Source organism: Melanotaenia boesemani, chromosome 7 (genome assembly GCF_017639745.1).
Source record: "Melanotaenia boesemani isolate fMelBoe1 chromosome 7, fMelBoe1.pri, whole genome shotgun sequence".
In the NCBI taxonomy this organism is placed as follows: Eukaryota; Metazoa; Chordata; class Actinopteri; order Atheriniformes; family Melanotaeniidae; genus Melanotaenia; species Melanotaenia boesemani.
In genome coordinates this window covers 30,788,831-30,813,941 of record NC_055688.1, presented here as the reverse complement: position 1 = coordinate 30,813,941, position 25,111 = coordinate 30,788,831, and the positions used below count along the sequence as shown (strand labels likewise).

General features: G+C 38.9%; 2 protein-coding genes across 2 annotated transcripts; one reads left to right on the top strand and one right to left on the bottom strand.

The window, feature by feature from the left end:
* The first annotated feature begins 7,606 nt into the window (after positions 1–7,606).
* On the top strand, positions 7,607–18,743 carry cdhr2 (cadherin related family member 2). Its single transcript, XM_041991269.1, has 30 exons — positions 7,607–7,661; positions 7,749–7,808; positions 7,897–8,036; positions 8,128–8,178; positions 8,262–8,351; positions 8,525–8,614; positions 8,711–8,833; positions 10,399–10,545; positions 10,746–10,821; positions 10,898–11,007; positions 11,214–11,423; positions 11,524–11,676; positions 11,791–11,949; positions 12,053–12,114; positions 12,238–12,481; positions 13,963–14,202; positions 14,310–14,379; positions 14,459–15,043; positions 15,174–15,245; positions 15,876–15,925; positions 16,031–16,182; positions 16,309–16,405; positions 16,501–16,589; positions 16,689–16,764; positions 17,092–17,214; positions 17,351–17,472; positions 17,659–17,772; positions 17,865–17,948; positions 18,107–18,167; positions 18,256–18,743. The coding sequence occupies exons 1-30, from the start codon at positions 7,607–7,609 to the stop codon at positions 18,403–18,405; spliced, it is 3,855 nt and encodes a 1,284-aa protein (XP_041847203.1). The 3' UTR covers positions 18,406–18,743.
* A 148-nt stretch (positions 18,744–18,891) lies between these two features.
* LOC121643712 lies at positions 18,892–23,214 on the bottom strand. Its single transcript, XM_041991268.1, has 2 exons — positions 22,735–23,214; positions 18,892–22,289 (listed from the first exon to the last, which is right to left on the bottom strand). Exon 2 carries the CDS (start codon positions 22,257–22,259, stop codon positions 20,127–20,129), a length of 2,133 nt encoding a protein of 710 aa, XP_041847202.1. The 5' UTR covers positions 22,260–22,289; positions 22,735–23,214; the 3' UTR covers positions 18,892–20,126.
* Positions 23,215–25,111: the final 1,897 nt, after the last annotated feature.

The following is a 25,111-nucleotide window of genomic DNA, read 5'->3' as shown; positions in this document are numbered from 1 at the left end:
TCTTGGAAGTCTGTTGTTCTGGGGCTTTTTGTTAGCTCGAGCATGACCCTGGCCTTGAAGTAACACTTTCTCTAGCATTCCCATCAATCTCTCTAGAGTGGAGGTGTCTTGACTAAAAGCTGCTTTCTGTTCGGGAATTTCAGGCACTAGAGTGGCTTTAGGGCTCACCTCAACTGAGTTCATATTAACTCTGCTACTCCTTCCAGTAGAAGATCGGAGTCCTTTCTCCAGGTGGTATTCATCTAGCACTTCCTGAACTTCACGAGCTGTCCATTTATCGATTGTCTTGGACCTAAAGGTAAGTGCTAAATCTCTATTGGGGCAATGTCTGATGAACATGCGTGTGACCTCAATACTGGGGTTGTCAAATGTTTTGCCCTGGTCTTTAAGATAGCTCGCCGCAACATCAGCACTCCTATTCAGTCTGAGCCAGTACTCATAGGGGTCTTCCTGTTCTTTTGGTAAGGTGGAATAAAAGTCAGCTAGGGGCACAGAGGAGCACTGGTTGGTACTGAAATGTTTGTGCAGGAGTCCATAGATTGCATTTGGGTTTTGCTGGACATTAATCTCACCATTCCTTATTCCAAATCTCACGACGTCCTTCGCCCTGCCTCTCAGATGGACAAGAATTTCCTCAGCTTGATTTTCCAGCTGAACACCAGTTTTTCTGATGTAATTCTTCATTGATTCCTCCCACTCATCAACAGTCAGCGTATCCAAACTCTCTCCTCGGAACACAGGTGGGTCCTTGACACCTCTCTGAGTGACAAACTGGACTTGGGAAAGGTCCAGTGTGGGGCATTGGAAAGAGTTCTCATTTTTGCATTTGTCAGAGTTTCCTGCAGCCACAGGGGTTGATGTCTTGAGGTGTGACATAATGCTATCAGCTAGCTGCTGCCCAATCTGCTGCACGATTGTATTCATTTGGTCAGCTAGGCTTACTTCATTAGAGGGCGAGTCTAAAACAGACGTGCTACTACATTGTGGTGGGTGTAAGTCGGCTATGGGCTGACTATGTGTTGACTGTGAGGTGTAACCTGGTATCACATTATGAGGAGGGGGGTCTGGAAGTGATGTGCTAATGCTCTGTGGTGGATAAGTCTGACTATGAGGTGACACTACTTCCACCTGGTGGTCACCAAGCAAAAATGGAACAGGTGTGATACGAAACCCTCTACCTCTACCAACACTGAAAGGAGTCACATTAGAATCAGTAAATTTGCTGAGACTCATGTTGGCTATTCAACACCTCATTCATATAAAATGACCATCTAAGGAAGTATGCCTATTACTCCTCAGAAAGTTCAGTTCATACACAGCAAAAAAAACGGATCACAGCTCCAGTGATGCAGTGGCGAGAAGACATCAGCCCGATCCAGCGTGGTTAAATCCGGGTCACGGCACCAATGTGACCGATGTGTGATGTCCTCTCTGATTGTGATTAACTCTCTTGGAGCTGGTCAGGTCTGGGTAACATCCAGTTTATTCTGCATCTGCATCAGTAACAAACAGGGAGGAATGTCACCTCGAGCGGACAACAGGACATGCTCACTCTCGTGGGAATCCTCCGTTACTTTTAGGATTACCCATAGTTCACAAAAAAAACATTTACAGTATTTAACTGTACAATACATGGAGTGATCGTATAGTGGATCTGATGTCATATAAATGAAAATACAATTAAATTAATTACGCTGTTACCTTCAGCTTACCAGAATTACTAGAATTAAACAAAAAATATTATAAAATCTCTATCAATTTTATCACTGAACTGTTACCCTTTTTCCCAGCATTTTTCATGTTAAAACATTTATCAACTTCAAAATACAAGTCGAATAAATAACCACAGGAACATTTTATCTTAAAACAAACTTCATACAGTAACATACCTGCATCAGTAACAAACAGGGAGGAATGTCACCTCGAGCGGACAACAGGACATGCTCACTCTGGAAACGTGGCACATGTTAATGTTAGCTAGCCTAACCCAAATTTTTCACCAGCAATAAAACATACAAAACTCAAGTCATTACTTAACAAAACCATGGTGAAATTACTCTAAAACATATAATATAAAACTAAAAAGAAGTCAACTTAATTTTAATGCATTTTTCAGTGAGTTTATAGTAATATTGTCCACGGACATTCCATCTGCACCCTACCTCGTGGGAATCCTCCGTTACTTTGAGGATTACCCATCGTTCCTTGCTGTCACTATTATGCTAAGGGATGCAGATACATTTTACACCAGCAGGTGGCATTGTTTTCCCCATTTAGCAGGATTTAACCTGAACCTATTTAACTATGTTACATATATATATTTTTTATAAAAGAATGTCTTATTATGTCTTGATATGAAACTTTTACTTATACTTTTCTTTCCATTTGGCTGTATCCTCTTTGATTTCTACATAAATTTACACAGAAATGATAAGATATCTGTTGGGTTGAACTAGCAGTTCTAAAATTTAGTAATGCTTGCACTGGATACACATTCACTTCTCATTCTTGGTGATAGGAAGCTACATGTGCAGCCACAGCTGGCCTAGGGCACAATGACCGAAAGGTGGCGGCCAATGCACGCCAGCAGCCTCTCTGACCAACCACCAAACAATCATATACCAGAGATCCCAACACTGGAGGCAAGGAGATCAGAGTGTCTTTTAATTGTTTTCATTTTCGTTTTATTTTTGAGCAGATAGTGGTCCAAGAACAAAACAAACAGAAGTAGATGCAGACCAGTAGCTGTAAGTTCACAACTGACTTAAATCCAGCTATACAAAGTAATACTTATACTAGATGCTCGAAAAGGAGTGAGGAGAAGTAAAACTTATTGAACCCCACCCCAGTTTGTTGTGTCCTTCTTGCTGAAGGACACAACAACCGATAACTGGGGGAGTGGGATACAAACCCCAGCCATATTTGAATAATATATCAGGGTGGCAGTAGCCAATCAAAAAGCTGAAGAAAATGAACATTTCACCCCCACAAACTTTGTCAGTTGTTTACATTGATAAAGAAATTGATTAACTAACAAGCAGCATTCTCAAAACACAGTTAGTTTATATGAGTAATACCTGAGATACCTCTGTCAACTACGCTCATACTTTTGTGATATTGATTAACGCCTTAAAATCCTTCAATTGTTACTTAAAATTGGGTTTTATGGATAAAAGTCCAACTATTTTACTGGACTACTTTTACTGGACCTTTGCTGGTGTATCAGGACTGTTTTTGTCACAGTATCGTCTGCTACTGGAGTTAAGTATGGCTTTAAATATGCATTTTATTTAAAAAATAAGTATTTACTAAATCTACAGTGATGATTGTAGCCTGAAATGGTACACACCATTCAAATTTCAAGAATCATAGGTTGCTAATGGTGTATAACGTATGTAGGCACATGGAAGGGAGACTGAATAAAATAAATATTTATTTGTCATGTCCTACCCACAGGATGTCTGGTACCAATGGGTTAACACATTTAGAACAAACTACGATTAAGAAAAAAAAAACTTCTAAAAGAAAATGTAATTGTCCCAAAGAAATGATTAAATCACACTTAAGTGATGTTTGTTTGTGATGTAAAAATGGTTGGGCAAAAGGAAAAAGAATGAAAGAAAAGTAATAATAAAAATGAAGATATTATATAGACCTGTTCTCACAAATCCCAAAAATGATACGTAGCCCAGTGACTATCAACATTTAGCCAAATCATCTTTTTTATTTTATTTTTTTTATTTGATCAAATTCTCCAGTTATTTCCATTATGTAATCATTTTTATATTTCATGACCTAAAGAGTGCACTATTTATCTTATCAGGACTCGTTATCTTGTCCATGTGGAACTGCAGCTCCTTGATTGACCCTGACTTCATCTAGCCAATCAAACATAAAATTATGTAAATAATTATGTTTCTGTTTACTGGAATAGCTTATGACGGATTTTATTGTGTTCCCACCCACTGATATGTTTGTGTTGTTGGCTCTGGGGAAGGAGTGCTGCCTCTGGCACTGTAAGTCATAAACCAAAGTCTAATTGGATAAGACTGGAAGAGTCAATTTCTGGGATATCAGCCGTCAGTAAAGAGAGGTTGGACATAAGTGACTATCTTAATATTCCTCAGATTTTTTTCCATGGAGACCTTCTGTTTGTTTGGTCTGTCAGTTATGTTTATTAATCTGAGAAGTTTCTTGACTAAACACATATCACCCATTAGCTCTAAAGTTCAGTTTAAGGAGAAACTTAGACAAACTTCTGATTATTTCATCTTCTGATTCTATGAAAAAGGGGACAACATTGTTGTGTAAAAGTTTTTTTGTTAAATGGACCGCAATGATGGCCATCCGTTTCACTAATAATCTCCTGAGTTTCTCTACCACAAGATGCCTGTTTGTGGCTTTGAGTGAAATGCCCTGACAGTTTAGTTGGATTATTTTAAAATTGGATTATTGCGTGAGCTTAAGTGACCAGACTCAGCTGTATTTTTCACCTAGTACTAATTGAATCTAAGTATCTTGTAAAATCCAATTAGATTGTCATGTTTTCTGCCATCACTGTGGGATTTCTGATTGGTACTCTGAGTAAAATGCTTCAGCAAATATATATTTAATAGTTTTCCACTGACTTTTCCTCTAGTATCATCTTCAGGCCTTATCTTCAGATAAGGTTGGTTTAGGAACAAGGCAGCCTCAAATGTGGGCGACCATCTGTTATATGCTGATGGCAGTGACTGCATTGTCAGTCTATAGCGTACAAGGCTGAATCTTGTTGATCCCTACAACATAAGGGTGTTCTTCAAAAAATACAGTTTAAGTACTTTCTTCCAATGTTAGCATTGTTTTAAATGTTTCTTCATACATATCCTTATTTGAAATCCCTGTTTCTTTAGTGAAAAGCTGAAGTGCTGCACTTTTGTTTTAGGAAAAACGTCTGATTATGAATCTAGCTGATTGATACAACAGATTATTTTCCTTTGTGTGATGGCCCTTAATTGGTGGGGGCTGAAAGGGGAGGAGGAGCTCATTATAGCATGGATGCATGGTTTCTGAACAAGACATTGACCCACTGATTGGATCTGATGAGACATGTTTTTAGAAAGCCCCCTGGTCACGTTGGATTTACTCAATGGAAGCAAGCAAGCAGTCTATTGTTGTTGCCATGACAACAAAGGCACCCATTCAGACAAAAGGGTATTTCAGATGCATCTAGTGGTTCTGGTATGGGCCCTGGTGGCCCAACATGGCACAATGCCTCAAATTCCTGGTAACAGGGCTGGCCAGTCAGTGATGAACTTCCTTCGTAGATGGTGTTACTCATCACTAGTGGAGCTTAAAAATCCATTTAGAGGGCACATGCTGGGTTTTACAAAGTTGATCCCTTTGAATGTTTTCCAGTCAGAAAGTGCTTTCTTTTATGTAACGTTGTTGGACACTGGGAGGTGGTTAAGTGTTGTGTTATTGGATGAACATTTCTGTGCACGTTAATCATTTATGTTTACAACTCTGCCTCGATAATCACCAGGAGAAACAAGAACCAAAGGTCTCATCCAGACGTCAGTATAGAGAAGCCCTCTGTCAGGTAAGTCAGACTGCTGCATTTGAATCCCATTTACATTAATAATGTTAATGCACTGCTTTCAGTGACTACATTACTAAGTTCAGTGTGTTATTTCTTTTAATAGATTTAAATTTGAGTAACAAGTGTATTATTCTATTCAAGCTGATGTAGTAAAGTATCTTATGTGTTATAACTTAATAAGGTGGTCATAACTATGCTTATTTTTTTTACCTACAAGCAACAAAACAAAATAAAACAACATATCACTATTAATTCTGTGAAACTGCTTTAAAAATAATTGTTCTATACCAATTTCAAGAGCAAATAATGATACTACCTTCGAAATATTAATTTTATTTGTTTGGAATACATAATTTTTTATGTAGTGTACCTTAATTGTAATGAAATGGTATGAAAGAGAACTTTGATTAAAGGTTTCTGTTTCTGTAGTGAATGTCAGGCAATCAAATAAACATTTCTTTATTATCTGTCTATTGAAATTTTTGAAGGTAATATATTATGACATATAAAATTTTAAAGGTAATATATTTTCCAATTTTAATATAATTTCGCTTGTTTGGTCTGAAACTACAGCTTTGTCTTCAGTAACTTTTATTTAAGAGGAGCTCAGAGTTGTTCCGCTTTCTGTGTGCTCGAAACTCCAGGTGTTCTCACCATCCTCTGCCATGTATTGGGTGTGTCCAGACATGAAAGTTGCTGTTAAATTTCAACCCATATAAATCATGACAAGGGCAATTTCATGCTGTTGACTGCATAAAGGAAGTGCACATAATTATTGTAATGTCACTCAGTGGTTTGTGACCTTGTTTTCTGAAGCATTGACGTTAGCAATTTTTGATTGACGCCATCTTGGTTTCTGAAGCCAGAAAAGGGTGGAGTTGTGGTGAAATGAGCAGTGAGTCTGATAGAGAACCCTAGACTGTTTATCAGATAAACACAGGTTACCAACAAGGCAGACTTCGAGACCATCAGTGAGCCATTAGCAAATGCTAAGTTTTAAGCTAAGCTACTCGTTTTAGCTTAGTTACCAACGTGCACCTGTATTTGATTACTTATGGGTGTATGTTAAGTTTGGCTTATGAAAAACAGACTTTAAGCTCAGTTAACTTAGTGAAAAAGAAGTTAACTGCTGACTCATCAGTGTTTTCTTTAGTGAAACAAAACATTCTGAGTGACCAACAGAAATTGAAATGCCTCAACAGTATCAGGAAGAAAACCTCAAACTAAGCCATACCTTTAACCTCGTTTTATTTGGGATTAGAATTTACTAAATAAATGTCATGTTGTATTAAATCTCTGAAACTAACATGGTATTACAGACTGATTTAGATGTTTGCTGGAATAAGAAATCCAGTGAGAGGTAGGGTAATTTCCTGATGGACCAACAAAGAAATTGATTTTTGTTAAGAGCCAGAAAAGAGCCACATGGACTTTTGGGACCTTATTTCATAAAGTCTCTGTTTTCCACCCTGGATCATTCAATAACTTACGCTTCTTCAATTCCATACTGACATTGAGTATTTCTGTATCATGACTTTTGGTAATGTTAAATAATCTTGGATCTTTGTAGATCTTGTATCTGTGCACACAATTTCCTCCAGGATTAATAAAGTATTCTGATTCTGATTCTGATCTTGAAATTAGACCTTTTAAACATTCCAAATGGGATTTTCAATATTGAACGTTTGTAACTGGTTGAGTATTTTCAGTCCAGCAGTGTTACTGCTGCTGTGAGAAAGGGGCAACTCTCTTTATTTGACTTATTTTAGTTAATTTACCCTTTACTTTACACATCAGTTGAAATGCAATGACTTGTATTTGAAATTATTTTTTATCTCCTTGAAAATAAAGCCCACAGCTCCTTGTGTTCTGGGTGTTGTTAGCTGAAAGGCAGTTTTAGACTGTATTTAGTGGTGAAGTAAAATTTCTATCTGCCTGTTTTGGTTAATGACTTGAACTGATTACCAAGTAAGTTAAATAAATGCTTGTACATTTAGTCATATTTTTGTCCTTGCATTTGTAGGCATGGAGAGGCTTACAGGAGGTTTTCTACTATTGTGCCTTCTCAGCTTAGTAAAAGGTGTGTACTCAGGTTTGACAGATATTTTTTCCATTATTTTTCCATTTAAATTGATATCTAACATTTATATGCTCTGTGTTTCTACAGCCAATAACAGTCCCTCACTTGGCACTCGTGTTTACACTGTGTGTGAAGACATCGCCATAGGTCTTTATGTGTGGCATTTACATTTTTTTCTTTAAACTTTTACATTCAGTGCATGTTTTTATATGCTGTGTTGGTGTCATTTACACAGGTGGCCATGCGTTTGATATAGACGCCTCAGATCCAGAAAATGACCCGCTGACTTACACACTCACTGGGACCAATGCATTATTCTTCGCAGTAAACAGCGGCACTGGGCGCGTCACAGTGAGAAATGCACTTGACAGAGAGGTACAGTAATCCAGAACTAGAAAGTCTTTACTTTTTAATAATTTCTCTTTACCAGAATATTACAAATGTTGAATGACTTTATTAATTCCAGAATGTGGATGTCATAACCCTTGGAGTTACTATCACTGATGGTTTCAATGTGGTAAGTGACACTAAAGGTGGTGCTAGTTGTTTAATTCATATGGGTTTTTTTAATTTATTCATATAAGGTGTCATTTCTTTCAGATATCAGAGGAATTAACCATAATATTAGCGGATGCCAATGACAACAAACCCTTATTTCAGCAATCTTCTTATAACATTGAGGTCCCAGAAGTAAGTGGAACGCATTGAAATAATCATTTTAACCAGTAGATAACTTTTCTTCTCCAAGATGCTACGTTGTTAGTTTATAATGTCGATCTAAGGCTGCTCTCTAAGTCACTGTCAGATTAGCTCAATTGGCATTGTTTGTTTAATGCTCTTGTCCTTTCTTTTTTTTCTTTTAGAATACAGTTTTAGGTTCAACTCTGTTCAGAGTGGAAGCCATAGATTATGACACTTCACTCGCTGGTGTTGTTAGATACAGCATTGATGAGGTGAGATCCAACTGTAAACCACATTATTTATTATGACAATGTTCTGATGTTTCATGAAATACAAAATATCATTGACTTCTCCCCCACCCCCACCAGGTATCTCCTAATAATATAGAGAATCCGTTTAGCATCGTGTCAACAACTGGGCATGTGACATTAGTAAAAGGCTTGAATTATACCTCACTGAGCTCCTTCTATCGACTGAAGATTAATGCAACGGTAAGTATGCTCTAGAAATGACTCTACATACTCTTTATGATGCAGGCAACAATTGAAATTAATTAATGCTTTTAAACCTAAATTCCTTCCTAAATCATAACAATTAAATAATTAAAATGTGGAGGAGTGCATAGTCGTTGTTAAACCACAGCATATGGCTTTTACACTTTGATTGTCTATGGATGAAACATACTCTTCTAAATGTTTTTGTGATGCTATAATTTGCTGATTTTCTCACTTTTAATCTGAGTCCTGTTTGATCACAATAATATTAATGACTATATAAATATCTCAACTCTTTGTGATGCTTGGACAAATGAAGATGGTGATGCATAAAATGTTGAGTTCAGTTAAGTGCCAAATGCTGAATTAGATCCAACATCAAATGTTAAACCACTGTTGGGTCGCAAGACGGCATCTCACACAACACGGGTTTTGACATTGGGGGAATTTTCCAGCTCATCCAAACCAGCTTCATCCATTTATGTTTACAACAGATAGATGTAAAAGTGATAGAACTTTTCTCTTTAAGAGGAAAGTTAATGATCATATTTCCCATTAAAACTGAAGACATTTGTTAATGGGTTGTTGTTTAAATTTACATGTGTGATGAGTGTTGACACAATATCAGATTTCCCCTTTAAGATTATTTTGTCCAAAAGAATTTGTGATAGCAATTTAATCAAAATATGTGAACATATAAATAAATAAAACAAAATAAATAAATAAATAAACAAATTAATAAAATGCTTTCAGTAAACTGATTCTTAAAACTGCATCATTGTGAGTTTAGTCTAGGAAAAGGAGTTTTTAATCGTAACTGGACAAAAACTAGTTATGCAAAAACGGTATAACTAGCAGCTAAAAAGCAATCAGATTAACTGAAGAAAAATTAAACAAATCTAAAACAAACAAACAAGCAAACAAGCAAACAAACAAAAAACCCCACAACACCTAACATTAGTATCAAATGAATATCATCCATGTCCGCTGAAACAAGAGAACACCACATGTGTCAGTCTGTGTCAGTGTAATTATCCAAATTGAATTATTTTTAATGACTAATGTATTACATCTAGAAATACTATATCATATTTTCATACTAGTATACCATGACACCCGTATTGTGTTCTGTGTAATACAGATTACACACTGTGGCTGACTAATACATACAGCACAATGTTTGGAGCTTAATATCCATTTTCAACACAGTCAATTCATGTGAAATTGCTTCAATCTTACAATGAAAAGAATAAAAGGTGTAAAAATGAAAATACAAGAAATCCTTTCAGAGAGCACTGTGTGCCCTCCACCAAGGCCAAAACCATATCTGTCATAAAAAAGGAATTTTAATTAAGGCATTGATCCAGAGTTGCACTTAAATGTAATGACTTGCGCTTAAATTCAATGAAAAGGCAGTTTATCTCTAATTCTTGTCAGCTGTTTTTGTCAAACACAAACATACGACTTCTTAAGGTTTCTTTTAGTATGATTGCAGGCAAACAGCCAACCAAAACTGAAAATATGCATTAATATCCTAAATGACTTTGTGTGTGTCATTACAGGACGGCGGAGGAAAATGTGCCTCAGAGGAAACAATTTACAACTCAGCCGTTGTTTTCTCCTTCATCACGGTTGAGGATGTCCCAGATCTTGACCCACAGTTCACCGGCACTTCCTTTGTGGGAAATGTTCAGGAGAACTCTCCTGTGGTAAGTGTCAGTGGTTCTTTTCACTGTGCTGATTAACCTGAGTCGGTGTAAATAAAGTGAATCTGTCACTTTCAGGGCAATAAATGTGCTTGTCAATCAAGTAGTTACAAACATCACAACACTTCATCACATCCACTGTGATGTAGCACGTGTAGTTCGTTTGCAGAGTAAGACACGCTAACACTTCTGGTTTCTGCCAGGGTACATCTGTGTTCCAAGTCACCGCCATAGACCCGGATACAGGCATCCTAGATAAAATGATCTACACCATTGAAGGTGAGCTACAGCAAAATAAATCAGAAAAACTTGTTGTTTCTTTGGGAGTAAGTAATGTTTATGCACTGTTTTTCAGAATCCACAGCAGATGGCTTGTTTGTAATCTCGAGGGATGATGGCATCATATCTGTACTGTCAGCGATTGACAGAGAAGTTGTTGGTGACACTGTAACCCTGACTGTGAAGGTAACAAACAGAGTCTGTTGCCGGTCTCTCATGTCTTTACTTTGTACCATACTGTATATGAAGCTTAAGCTAGCAGGTGACTAGCTTATCTTAGCATGAGAACTAGAAATCTGGTCAAGCTAGATATTGGATATTAAATACTGGAAATTGGACACTGTCAGGCAACCTAGAAAGATTTAAGATTCCTCATTTCTGCTCTATTTTAGGCCACAGAGTCTAAAACAAACATCCATGGGGTCCAGGCCAGCGCCACAACAAATGTACTGATCAACATCATTGACGTTAATGACAACAAGCCTGAATTTTACAAGTGTGAAGAAGACACTTGTGTGATTGCAACTGAATTCACAGGAGAGATTGCTGAACATTCAATGGGTGCTGTTCCCATCAATATGAAGGTCATAGATCAGGATAAGGTAAGACACAAATAAGAGCTTTTCTTGTAATACATTTGTGCCAGCAAGGTCAGAGTCACATTAATGATCAATCATGATTTACGGTTTTATGGTTTTATAGACTGCCAACACTGAGCTACGCCTGGAGGGAGTGGACAAGGATGTTTTCTCTGTGGAACCCTCATTCACTCAGATCTCTGAAAGCGTAGTTCAGCTGCTTGTCAGGCAGTCCCAAAATCTGGATTTTGAGAAAAAGCAGCAAATGATTCTTCAGGTAGAAAAAAACAAAACAGATCATCACTCATATTTCAGTCAATATATCTTTTTATTTTCCTTTTTTGATGCTCTAAATGTTGATGGCGTTCATTATACATGTGTCATGGTACAGGTGATTGCTATAGATAAAGAAACCAACGCTGGCTCCACTGCCACAGTTACTATAAACATAAAGGATATCAATGACAACTATCCCACATTCCCAAAGAGCACATACAAACTGAGTGTGGCTGAGCACTCTCCTGAGAACACAGTTGTGGATACCATTACGGTAAGTCTTTAACAATCTGGATTCTTAGTCACTTTGAGTAAAAAAAGAAAAAAGTTTTGAACGGCATTTACAAGAGTGTATCTTTTAAAAATGATTTCCACAGGCAGATGATCCAGACACAATGGATCAAGGCAACATCGTCTATGTGCTTCTTCCAGAGAGCATGTATGCCTACATTTAAATCACACTTCACAAATTCTCTTTGCCTGAATACAGCTGTTTTCTGTCTCGTGCTATAGTGCTACCTAAACATGCAAAATAGCTGAACAAGCCATCCCTGTGTTTCAGACTGACATACTTTGATGTTAATCGTACCACCGGCGAAATCTATGTGAAAAATCAAGTTCTGTTGGATCGCGAAGCCAGATCTCTGTATTCAGCCACTCTGCAGGCCAGAGACACAAATGACAATCCTGGCAGCACAGTGCTGGAGATCACTCTGACCGACATCAACGACCAGCCTCCAGTCATCAACCGAGATTCTTACCTGGAATCTGTTGCAGAGGGCGATCAGTTTCAACGAAAGATAGACGTAAGTGTGGGCGTACCTTAAAAAAATTACTTAACTTTGTGTTAAACGTGTGAGTCCCTCATTCCCATACATATTCAAGTTGTTTTGATCATTTTATTTACATTGGCAAGTTATTTTTTTGCAAAGCTAGTAAGTATATCAAGTCAGCTTGATTTGTATTAATCTATATAAAATCACAATCACAAGGTGCCATACTACCAGTAAACATAACACACTGTCTGGTCTTAGATGTTGATAAACTCCCCAAAAAACTTATTTCTTGTGGGAGTTTGTTTTACACAGTCATGTAAATGGTAAATGGTCTGTACTTATATAGCGCTTTTATCCAAAGCGCTTTACATGTACGTTACATTCACCCATTCACACACACTGATGGCGGAAGCTGCCATGCAAGGCGCTCAGCCACGACCCATCAGGGACAATTAGGGGTTCGGTGTCTTGCTCAGGGACACCTCGACATGAGCTCTCCTGGCTGGCATCGAACCGGCAACCCTTGAGCTGCAGGACGACCACTCTACCCACTGAGCCATGTCACCCCCCCAGGTATTAGAGTCTGTGTTACAATCTGTAAGAAATGACTGCTTTAGAGTGAAGAGCAAAAGATTAAATCTGAAATGCAGTCAACATATCTGATGTGAAATTTGACAAATATAGTTTAAAAAAATGAAAAGATTTGAGGCTTTTTTTGAATAAGTGAACTATATTTAGACCCTGCCTGTAGTGGAGGAACTCAAGTATCTCAGGGTCTTGTTCAGGAGTGAGGGAAGGACGGAGCTGGAGATCAACAGGTTTCCTCTGCAGGGCGGCTGGGCTCTCCCTTAGAGACAGGGTGAAAAGCTCTGTCATCCGGGAGGGGCTCAGAGTAGCGTCACTGCTCCTCCACATCCAGGGGAGCCAGGTGAGGAGGCTCGGGCATAGTGTTAGGATGCCTTTTGGATGCCCCCCTGGTGAGTTTTCCGTGGAAGAGCAAGGAGATGCTGTCTCTCAGATTCCTCTGGATGAGCTGGAAGAAGTGTCCATGGAAAGGGAAGACTAAGCTTCTCTGCTTATGCTGATGCCCCTGCCACCTGACGCTGGATAAGCAGAAGAGAATGGATGGATTGAAGGATGAATAGAAATACCTGCTTAAATCTTCTTGCTAATGTTTCTCAGATTTAGTGAGAAGGAGCAATAGTGGCTTCTGCAGATTTCCTCCTTATCTCCATACATTAAATATAGGATAAACTGGAATGCTCACTGCAACCCAGAGCACATAGTCTGCTGAATGATGATGTGATGGAACTTGAGCAAAATCTAAAGTCAGGTCCGAAACATTCTGATTGCTGATGTCCACGGTTTACATGTTCTCTTAGAAAACCCACACACTTCTGCCAGTGCAACATGCTTGCAAATGAATTATGAAATGCTTCTGTGACAACAATTTCCCCACTGAGGGACTACTAAAGGTCTTCTTCTTCTTCTTCTTCTTCTTCTTCTTCTAGGCTACGGATGCCGATGAACCCAACACACCCAACAGTGAAATTGTATTCAGTCTTGAACCGAGCAGCTACAGCAGCATTTTCACCATCGACCCTAACACTGGCATGTTAACAAATAATGATGAACTGGATCGGGAGGCTCTTGATCCAAAACTGGATGGGAGGATTGTGCTTAGTGTAATGGCCACAGACAAGGGACGTCCATCATTGTCCAGCACAGTCCCAGTTTTCATCGATGTGAAGGTAGGCCTTCTAATAAATTATTAATAATTAAATAATTATGTTAAAGCCATTGGTCCCATACCTGGTATGGAATCTAACTGTCAGTCTGTCCCTTTGATGCACTGCAGGACATCAATGACAATGCACCGCAATTTAATGCTTCATCTTACACATTTTCTGTTAAAGAAGGACAAAAAGGCAAGTATTTCCCTTTGCGAAGCTTTTAGTTGTTCAAACTGTGTTTCAGGTTTATGATTGACTTTTTTCATCCTATCAGGTGCGATTGTGGGTTTTGTTTACGCTAAGGATCTGGATCAAACAACAGAGTTTAACCGTATTTCTTTTAGCATCATCAGTGGCAGCTTTGGCAGTTTCGTAATTTCAACATCTGAAGGGAGCAATGGTTATATGGGAAGAATCACCGTGGACCCTGACATTGAGCTGGACTACGAGAGTCCCAACAAACAGTTCAAACTGCAGGTGGAGGCAGCGGATCTGGAGCGCGAGAAAGCTGAAGTAATGGTGGAGGTGAACGTGTTAGATGTCAATGATGAGAGGCCTGAGTTTGAGTCAGTGGAACCTGTGTCTGTAAAGGAGAACAGCACCATTACCGAGGCCATCGGAAAGTTCATAGCGAATGACAAAGACACCAACCATTTGCTGGTCTATGAGCTTGAATCTGTCACATGCATGTGTAAAGGCTCCTCAAAACCCTGCTCTTGGTTTTTCCTTGACTCAAATGGAGATGTTAGAGTCAATCCAGAGGACACAGTGGACTATGAAGAGTGTACCCAGGCTGTGGTAGAGGCTCAGGTGGTGGACGAGAACACTGAGATTGGACAAAACAACAGCGTCACATCAGGTCAGAACTGGGCTATTTACACATTATGAGAACACAGAAAGCTCAGAGTAAAAATGCGTAGAATCATAACGGTATCAAGCACAGTCAACAAACATCTCACAAAAGCCGGTTTGCTGGTTTTCATTTTCAGGAAAAATGGTGATTAATATCGAAGACATCAACGACAACGCTCCACAATTCAGTGCCCCAGATTCTGTATTTGGTAAGCCTTTGAGAGATAATAATCAAAAATAATTTCATTTTAATTTTGTTTGACAGGTAGTCCTTTAAAACAGGTGTAACAAAGGCTTTTTTTGTGACATATTATCAATGAATAAAGATTAAACTCATCACTTATTGCTGAACACAATTTGTTCTGTAGTGCTAAAGATGGAGAGATGGATGAAGTAGCACTAGAAGGATTTAAAATGTGATAAAATAGATACTGAGAACACAACTAAACAAGAGACAGAATATTAAACTGGGTTATTTATTTGATTTAGCACAATGATGGTATATTACATGCCTGTGTAACCATCTTGTGCTGCAGGAACTGCAAGAAAACATTTATTATGAAACATGTTATCTGCAGTAGTGGTTGTTAAAATTGTGTATTGCATCCATAAGTAAATTACATTAGCAATTTGATAATTGCAGTTATAAACAGGGAAAGATTTAGCACTAAAACATGAGAACACTCCAAATTCTTACTCACCTGAAAACCTAGCTTACAACATTCTCCTTTCTTTCTTTGTGGAAAGTGCCCAAATAGCAAAAATAATAATTTTTTACTTGAAAAATTCAAGCTTTCACTCCATAGGTTTAACACTAACCTTTCTTCCTTGAATTGTAGTTGTGGTGTCAGAAGGTGCAAGTATTGGGACATCAGTTGCAAAAGTCACTGTAAGTATATATAAAAAACAAATTACTGATAGAATTTCTGCTTGTAATGGTAAACGTAACCTGATGTCTTGACTTTCTTGCTCATATCTCTCTTGCGGCTCTCAGGCTACAGATTTAGACTCTGGAGTAAACAGTCAGATTAAGTTTAAAGTAGCATCAGTTGAGTTTAAGGACATAAATGATCAAACAACTGCCGATCTCAAAGTGTTTGACGCTATCACTACACAACAAAACAACGTTTATGTTGGGCTTATTCAGTGAGTATATTGTCATCCATTACAGCCATATCTTAATACTGATTGACTTTGTTTTCTAGTGTAGAAGTTATGGTTTATACATGTCTGTACCCCAGATTTAATTGTAAATTTTCCAACTATCCACAGAACTATTCAAAGCCTTGATTTGAATCTGAAAGGGAGATACTTGGTGACAGTAACAGCCACTGATACTGGTGACCTTTCTACCAGCACCGTAGTGGAGGTGAATGACTAAAATCTATGGATATACTGTATAGTCATGACCCAAATAGCATGGTGAAGCCTGTTTTGACGCTGTTGTACTTTTTTATGTTTCAGATTTTCACAGTTGACGTAACCTACAAAGTTGAACTGCAGTTTGACATTTCCGTAGATGAAGTAAAAGAAAAGGAGGATGAAATCAAGAGGTGCGGCTCTTATTCCAGTGCTGTTCTAGAATAGTTTGAGTCTGATTGATTAGAAGCATTTTCTGAACACTAAAATCCAATCTTTTTTTTTTTTTTCAGGGCACTGACATCTGCCACTGATTCTGTTGTTAAAATTGTCTCAATTCAAGCTGTCAAAGGAAAAGCAACCAGGCAAGTTCCCTTTTTTTTGAAAATGATATAACTCACATATGCAACTTCACATCACCACACATGAAAATGGATAATATAGTCTAGTTTGTAAGTCACTAGCTGCTCCATAAGCCATTCATTTTTCTCCACAGTCTGTTTTTCTTCACTAGGTGGTGCCATTGATCTGGTCCAGAAAATGTTGCAGAGAATATATTATTTGATAATGATACTAGATGATCGTTTCATCACGCAAATGAGAAACTAGGATTTTATACTTGAACCACTTAAAACATTGCATAGATTCTATATTGTGAATGTGTGTTTTTATTTGTTGCTCAGGGATACAGCAAAGAGTTTCATGGTGGCCTATTTTGTCTACCTCAATGGGACAGCTCTCACTGCCAGTGAAGTGGAAAAAAAGCTTTCTGATCCTGCACATTTTCTTTTACTGCAAGGTCTTGGCCTCAGTAATATTGTAAGTTTGGATAATTTAATTTTTTTTTTTTTTTTTTTTTTTTTTTTAGTTAAGATAAGGGAATATGAAACCTTAAATTTATATAGATGATAAAATACAAGAGGTTGTTTATTTATTTATTTATTTTTTCTTTCAGGGGAATGTTCCTGTGACTGAAACAGGAGCAGACCCTGTGCAGTACGCCCTGCTGGGGATAGTTGGAGGTCTCATCATTGTGCTAGCTGTCCTCACCACTTCATTGTTGTGCACCCGCCGAAAGTAAGTGATTTTGAAATAAGGATAAAAAAACAAACAAACAAACAAACAAAAAAAAAAAAAAACACCAAGCAGGTTAGTCAAATGTAAAACTGTGGATCCAACTAAAAGCAACACTTTCATTTTCAAAGTAGCTCTGATCTAAAATCATTTACAAGTTCTCTGATCAGCTTATATTCTTCTCCACAGCTACAGGAGGAAGCTGAAGGCAGCTAAAGCCATGAACTCTGCATCCATGGTAAATGCTGACAACCAGAAAAGTGGTCCAGTGGTACCTGGAACCAACAAATACACAATGGAAGGGTGAGTAGACAAACTGTACTAAAGAGTTAATAAATGTATAACTCACACAACATATAACTGTTTGTTTTCTTATGTAAATCTCTGTTTTGCAGTGCTAATCCAGTGCTTAACCTCAACATCGACTCAGCTTTAGCTCTTGATATGGATGAGGAGAACTCAGATGTAGACAAAGTCAGGTAAGGAAACGCTTGTGGTTTTTTGTTTCTGAAATCCCTTCATGCCATGTGACCTTTGTTTGAATCAAGACTCATATTAGAAGGAAAAAAAATTCTGAGATGAATATTTTGGCATCACAAGTTAGTGTTTACATTTTATTTCTCCTTTCCCACTGAAGCCTCAGCTCCCTGGACTACAGTGATGATGTGAACAATGAAAAGGGCACAAAATCTTCCATGGTAAGTTTGTATTTTAAAATCCATCCTTACTTTGATTTATGAAAATGAAACAAAGCTGTCTAACTTTAAAACTTTCTCTACATTGCAGCAGAGCATCCAGGAAGAGGAGGAAAACAATGGTCCACCAGAGTACAGTGAGCCTCTGGGTGCAGCACTGGCCCAGCTGGGACAGAGAAAAGGCAACGACAAACTTCCTGTTGGTTTTAACAACCCTGTGTTTGACACAACAGACCTGTGATATGCATCACAAACAGTGAGGCTTAGACTATAAGCCTCAGACGGACACTTTGATACAAACCAAATCAAATATGTCTTCAAATAGGCCTTTGTTCTGACCATTGGTAATGTATTACTAGGCATATGTATATGTATGTGATGAATTAATTTAATAAAACATTTATTTCAAGATATAAAAAGAAAATTGGAGACATTTAGTACATAAAAAATGATGTAAGACTTAATGTATTAAGTTCAAGAAATTTGTTTGGATGGCAGAGGACAGAGACTAGTCCTTGTCTTAGTTCTTTAATCCACACAAAAACAGAGAGCAAAGGTAGCTGTTTTTACCCTTTTTTTAGTATTTAAGTTTGACTAAGTTCAGTTGATGCAGGCTTTTAGTTTCATATCTGAGAGTTCATATGAAATTTCTCATCCAACTTGTGGTAAGAAATTAAAGAGGCAAAATAAAAGTTGCAAAACTACAAAAATGGGACAGCAAATAAAGCAATTGTTAGTTGCACATGAAAATCACTTTATTTCTGTTAACGTATTAAGCAATGTCTTAAAACATTTTTTTAAATGAACTGTATATAAGTAATGTCAACACAAATGCTAACTTGTATTTCAACAAATGCTACTAGAAAGTAAATTTAAAAGAGAGGAATTTACAAGGATATTGTGTAGTGTCCGTGTGTAATAAATGCATGTCAGCCAGAATCTTATTTGTTTGTATTTGCATTGTGTTTGATGCACTTGCTGCCGAAAAAAAGAATTTATGCAGTGTCTTTGTGGATTCATGCAAGTGGCTGCTTGAAAAGATTATTTCATTGTTTACTGACAACTAAATGAATGTATCACAAGTGCAATCTGTGAATAAAATCTGTTTCTTCAAATGTGGACTTTAGGGAGTTTAATGAATGTGAGTAATGAACACCAACATCACTGACACTGCAACAAAACCTCAAATAAAACACGTTTCAAAACTATTTTCATCACACAATTTACAACTGGACCACTTCTCGTGGCATCAAAATACAGTAAGCAGTAATGACCAAAAGTCATTACTTTTCTGATTATTGTACGGGTCATTATGACATTAAAACTTTTCATTATACAACTGAGTTGAAGCAAAGACCAGCATATCTGACATACAAAAAGAATGCAATAATGACTGAGACTCCTCTTACACACAAAAAGTTAACATTTAAAGCAATTAAACTTGTGTTACATCCCATCAAAATCCCCTTTACCCTGCACCGACAGACCACAAGGTCCAAAATCTGTCATCTCACTCAGTCGCAGATGTGCTAAGCTTGTTGGCAACCAGGAGGAGAGCTGGTTGCCATGGCTTTATGTTGTCTGAAGTGCATTAAAAAGCAACGGGGGCTAAAATGACTAAATGGACGAATAAATATGAAAACATTAGAGTAGCTGAGCTGATGACACTTTTGCAACATTTAGTCCATTACTCTGTTAGTCTGTGCAAATTGACACCAAAGGAAATTTTAGGCAGTAAAAAACAACTAAATTAAAACAGCATGGCTGTTTCTGTGTGATTAATGCTTCATGGTACAAACTCTGCATGCTTTTGTGCTTATTTGTCTTGTGTGAGGAGGCGATTTGCTTCTCACCCTGTCAACACAATGTCACGCTGTTGTAAATCACAGCCACATACTGTGTTTCAGATGTGCTCCTCCAGCACAGATTATTTACTCCAGCCAGCTGCTGCCATTTCTCCTGTTACTCAGTGGTATGAGCTCTGGAGCAACAATGTGGCTGCTGCATGTTTTCCATCAGCAGGCGGAAGGGATTTCTCCTACGCCTTCTCACCTTCCCATCACGCTTCCCAATCTTCCCTGCACGGCCCTTGCCTGAACCCCCTTGTGCTGCCTCTAATGTGAGAGGTGTGGCTGAGGGGTTGAGCGGAGGTGGGGGAGGCATGGAGGACTGCTTCTTTTGCTTCAACACCTGCTTCTCAAGGTGTTTCTGGATGGCTGAGCCCAGCACAGCTACTTCCACCACAGCCCCATACACCTCCCACGTCATCCCTTTCTCATCCCAGCTCACCTCCTGCACTGGCTCCTCACACTTCTCCTCACTTTTTTCCTTACAGTTTATAACCTCCTCTTTGTCCTCTTCCACCTCTTTACATTCTTCCTTCAGTTGTTCCTTTTTATCCTCCTCCACCTCCACTATCTTCTCCTCTATGCTAAGCTCCTTCTTGATTTCAGGAAAGGTTGTAGCAACTGGAGTTCTTGGGGTCATGGGTGCTGTAGCAACTGAGCGAAACTCCACCTGCGTACCCACCTGCAACTCAGCATCTTTTGTCTCTGCGCTTACAGCCGTGCATTTCCCGAATGAGCTGGGAAAGTAGAAGGCTTGATCCCCTTCAGGAGGAGTCATAGGGCTAGTAGCTGCAGACTGGCACTGCACCACATCCAGGCTCACCTGTGTGCGGATGTTGTGGCAGCCAAAGGGAGCTGGGGATTCAGGAACAGGAGGTTTTGTCACAGAAACTTTGGTCAGCTTCTCACACGCATCTTTGTTTATTGTGACATCTGAACCTTCAGCCTCCACGCACACGTTTATATCCTCTGCTTGTCTTTGGGGATAGCTCATGTTTGATGTGTCCTGTACTGGAACAGGAGTTTCCATGGCAGTATTTCCCTTTTCATCCTCTCTCTTTATATTGCTGTTATTTTCTCCAACTTCTTCATATTCATCTATTTTCCCCATCTCCGGTTCAATGGACTGAAAATATGACTCAGGCTTTTCATCCTCTTCCCCCTCATTATTGCCATAATCTGTCACCAAGATTGTAATATCTTGATCCAAACTCCCCATTCTCTGCTGCTTACCCTGCTGATTCCTGTCTTCCAGTGTCACTTGTGAATCTTTCACCTCAGCAGCCAGGCAATTCTCAGAGCACTCCAGGGACATGGTTGAGCTGAAGCCTTCAGCCGTCTCCTTTGAAGTGGCAAATTTAAAGGCTCTGGTTATTTCTAACTCAACCTCTGCTGGACTTTTCATTTCTGTGAAACCTTCTTGTTGAACACTTTCCTTCTGCTTGTCTCTCTTTTTCTCTTGCTCCTCCTTCTGCACTGTTTCTGTCCCAATGAGCTCTGGGAAAGCTGTGGTCGATGGGGTCTTTGGGGTCATGGGAGACGTGGCGACTGAGCAGAACTCCACTTGTTGACCCACCTGCAGCTCTGCATCTTTGGTATCAGCATTAGTAGCTCCCGATTTCCCAAAAGTGCTTGGAAAGAAAAAGGAATGGCTGCCCTCAGGAGGAGTCATGGGGCTGGTGGCCGCTGAGCAGCACTGGACCACCTCCAGGCTCACCTGTGTGCGCATGTGCTGCTGCCCAAAAGGGGCTGGTGAGCGTGGGTCAGAAGGGCCAGGAGTTGATGGCACAGGAACCAAGATTTTCTCAATACCTGCTTCTTTTCCTGTATTAAGAACGTTTATATCTGCAGGATCTTCATCTCTTGGGAAGCTGATAGTGATTGTTGTGTCATTTTGTGAAGTCATTGTTTCATGAGCTTGAGTTTGAGGTGTCAGAGGCATGGCATCAGTCTGTGTACAGTTCTTAACTTGGTTGCAGTCACATTGGGCAGTGTTATCACAATCCACTCCTGAAAGCACTTGATCTTTAGGCATTAGGTTTTTGTCTCTCCTCTCAACGGAATTGACATTCATGTCTATTTTTTGCTGATAGTCCTCTTGAGTCATTGACTCTTGACTTGTGTGTAGTGGATGTCCTTCAGCTGCAGCGCTGCAGTCTGAGCCTACTGGATGTCCTCCATCATCTGTTTTCTCACAAGGCTGGCAGTCCTCTCTCAGACCCCTCATTTCATCCTTAAGACTTCCCATTCTGTCTCTGCATTAAAGTGGTAGAATAACCTGCAGGGCATAACACAGTACAGACATGCTGTTTGTGCAAAATGTAATCAGAGACCGGCCCATGCATGAGCAGAGGATAAAACAACAGCTTGTTTTATAAATAAAAAAATTCTGTAACATCGATATCAAGCATTTAAACACTCACATTCAGGCAAGTAACATCACTGAAACTACTTGATGGAAATGTATTTGCATGCTTATTTCAGCATCATAAGATGCTGGAAAGTAAAATCAATACTTTCTGAAAACTCTTGCCACCATAGATATTTACTGTTTAATTGTAAGTCCAGCCTTTTTTTACCCAAAGAATCAATTGGCATAACTCATATTTGAATTCTGTTTGAGTCTATCATCACATAACAGCAAATAACATGCACAAGAATCCAGATTTAAGCTACAAAAACATAGCTAACAAAACAAACTATGGAAAATAAAAGACAAATACCTCAGCAGCCAGAAGTCAGACTGAAGCCTCTTCTCAACTGCTCTTCAGATTAGTCTCAAAAATAACAAATCTCACCACTGATTGATACCGACGTCTTTCTGTACAGCTCCCCTGTTTGATTGATTCTGATTGCACTGGCTACAGGTTTGTCTCCAGAAGAATCTATCTTAGGCAATCCTCGCTCTTTATGGCTGTGGCTGTGTCTATTGAAAAGCTTCACATTTCCAGTTTCCCTGGAAACCACGGTTGAGCTCTGGCAGCAAGTGGTAATGTAATGAAAAAATCTCTCTTCAGCTCGCTAATCATAAGTAAATCATAGTAATTAACTCCAGGTTCTCATGGCAACACAATGGCAACCATGAGCAGACAGATAAACCTGTGAACTGGTGAAGTGGCTTTGCTGGAGGAATCTTTAGAAGTGGCACAAACTGGTAATAAAAAGCTCCCCCATCACTTCAAGTCATCAGTGTAAGGGCCTCTGGAGGGAGGGTGAAGGATGCAGAAGAAGGGGTCTTCTCCTTGAGAATGAATCTTTGCTTTGAGGTAGGACAGCAATCTCTGTGTATGTGTGTGTGTGTGTGTGTGTGTGTGTGTGTGTGTGGGTGTGTGAGTGTGTTTGATGGGGGGGTGAAGTCCACAACTGACTGAAAACTCTATGTGATAAAAACTGACAACTGAATGATCACTTATAGTAATAGACAGGCTGTTTATGTGAAAGCACAAAATCACAGGGCTATTACAGGACCCCCCACCCCCCACCCACCAACTCAAATTAATGCTTTTGTTGGGGGACATATGAGACATTTGTGAGACTGTGAATGTTCTGCTGCAGCTTACATGAAAGACAACAGAAATATTCAGCCTGAAGGAGCCTGGAGGAGGCAGAGCTGTGCCTCCCACACAGACAAACACTTGTAAAACACAGTCTTTAATATTCATTCCTACATCCATCCTTACTTGTTTTGTACGAGGCATCGCTCTTAGTTATTATGTGTGAGAGAGGATGTTTAAATTTCTTTACATTTTGAGAATCTTTCCTGTGTTAGTTTTACTGTCACAGCGAGCCTGGCCAGAACACAGCGTACTAACAGAAGTAGTCTCACCATCAATTCAAAGGCCTCGACCAATCCTGAGCCAGCACTGAGTTCTGTTGCCTAGCAACCATGTAGTGTGATGGAGGGAGGTGTGCTGCTGAGGACCAAGGTAGACAGCTCTGATCACACTCTCATCAGGGGCCATCAGCCTGCCAAAGGCCATCTCCTCTGCAATGTGTTGGTAATAATGACCGTGATGATTCATTGATGAGTGCTCTTCATAGTGCAAAAACAGCCTGCGTCACAGATACAGTACTTCTACAGTTTCTAACGGTGTTATCTTCACTGTACTCAGCAGGGTATCACATTTCATGAACCCGAGAGAGAAGTTCGTATTTGTTTATTTCCCAAAATAATCACATGTAATAAAATCTGTTATTTGGGGATCATTTGCTTTCCATTTTCTTTCCAAACTCCTTGATGGTGTCTGTGACCTTGTCCGCAGCTTTTCCCATGGCTGACTGAATCTGCTTGTTGGTTTCTTCAGCAGCTTCAAGACGTCAAGATAAAACAGAAGAAAAATAATCAGGAACTTAAACAAATCAGCTGTACTAGGCTGAGAAGGTTTGATAAAGGCAATGGAACTTTTAATTTCCATGTCACAAGAAAGATTCGAAATATTATTATTTAGTCCACTAGTCTCTTGTTGAAACAGTTTAGGAGGATTCAGCTTTAAAAGAAGAAGAGAATGATATTTTATACTTCTATAATATTAACAAACACAAAGTCATAAAAAACTGACATTGTTTCAGTACCAGTTTAAGTGTATTTCTTCTCCTTTCAAACGTGGGGATATCTTTTTTTTCCCCCAAGATTTCATTTCAGTCATTTTTTTCATTCAAGTGCTTAGCTTTTACTGACTGTTAAACATAAAATTTGGAAGCACATTCGGTTAGCTGGTGTCAGCACTCTAAAACATGCTTTCCTCAAAAAATGTGTTATTTATAATGTTTTAGTGCTTTAATAGGCAGAGGAATGTGCACTTTACCTGTGCTGACTGTTTCTTTGGAGGAGTCTGCCACCTGCTGCACAGCATCTCGAACTACCTGTACTGAAAACATATCACAGGGTTTAAGCTTGTTTCTTAAATGCTCAACCTGAGCTATTGTGAAGGTAAGAAAATTTGCATTTAAAGCAATAAAAAGAGACAAATCCTTTCATTTTTTTAAAACTTTGTGCTCTATATGATGCTTAAAATCTCTGTACCTGCAGTATCTGTGACTCCTTTTGTAGCAGAGGGATTCGTCCCTTTCAAGGTCTCAATGGACTTTATAAACGAGGCC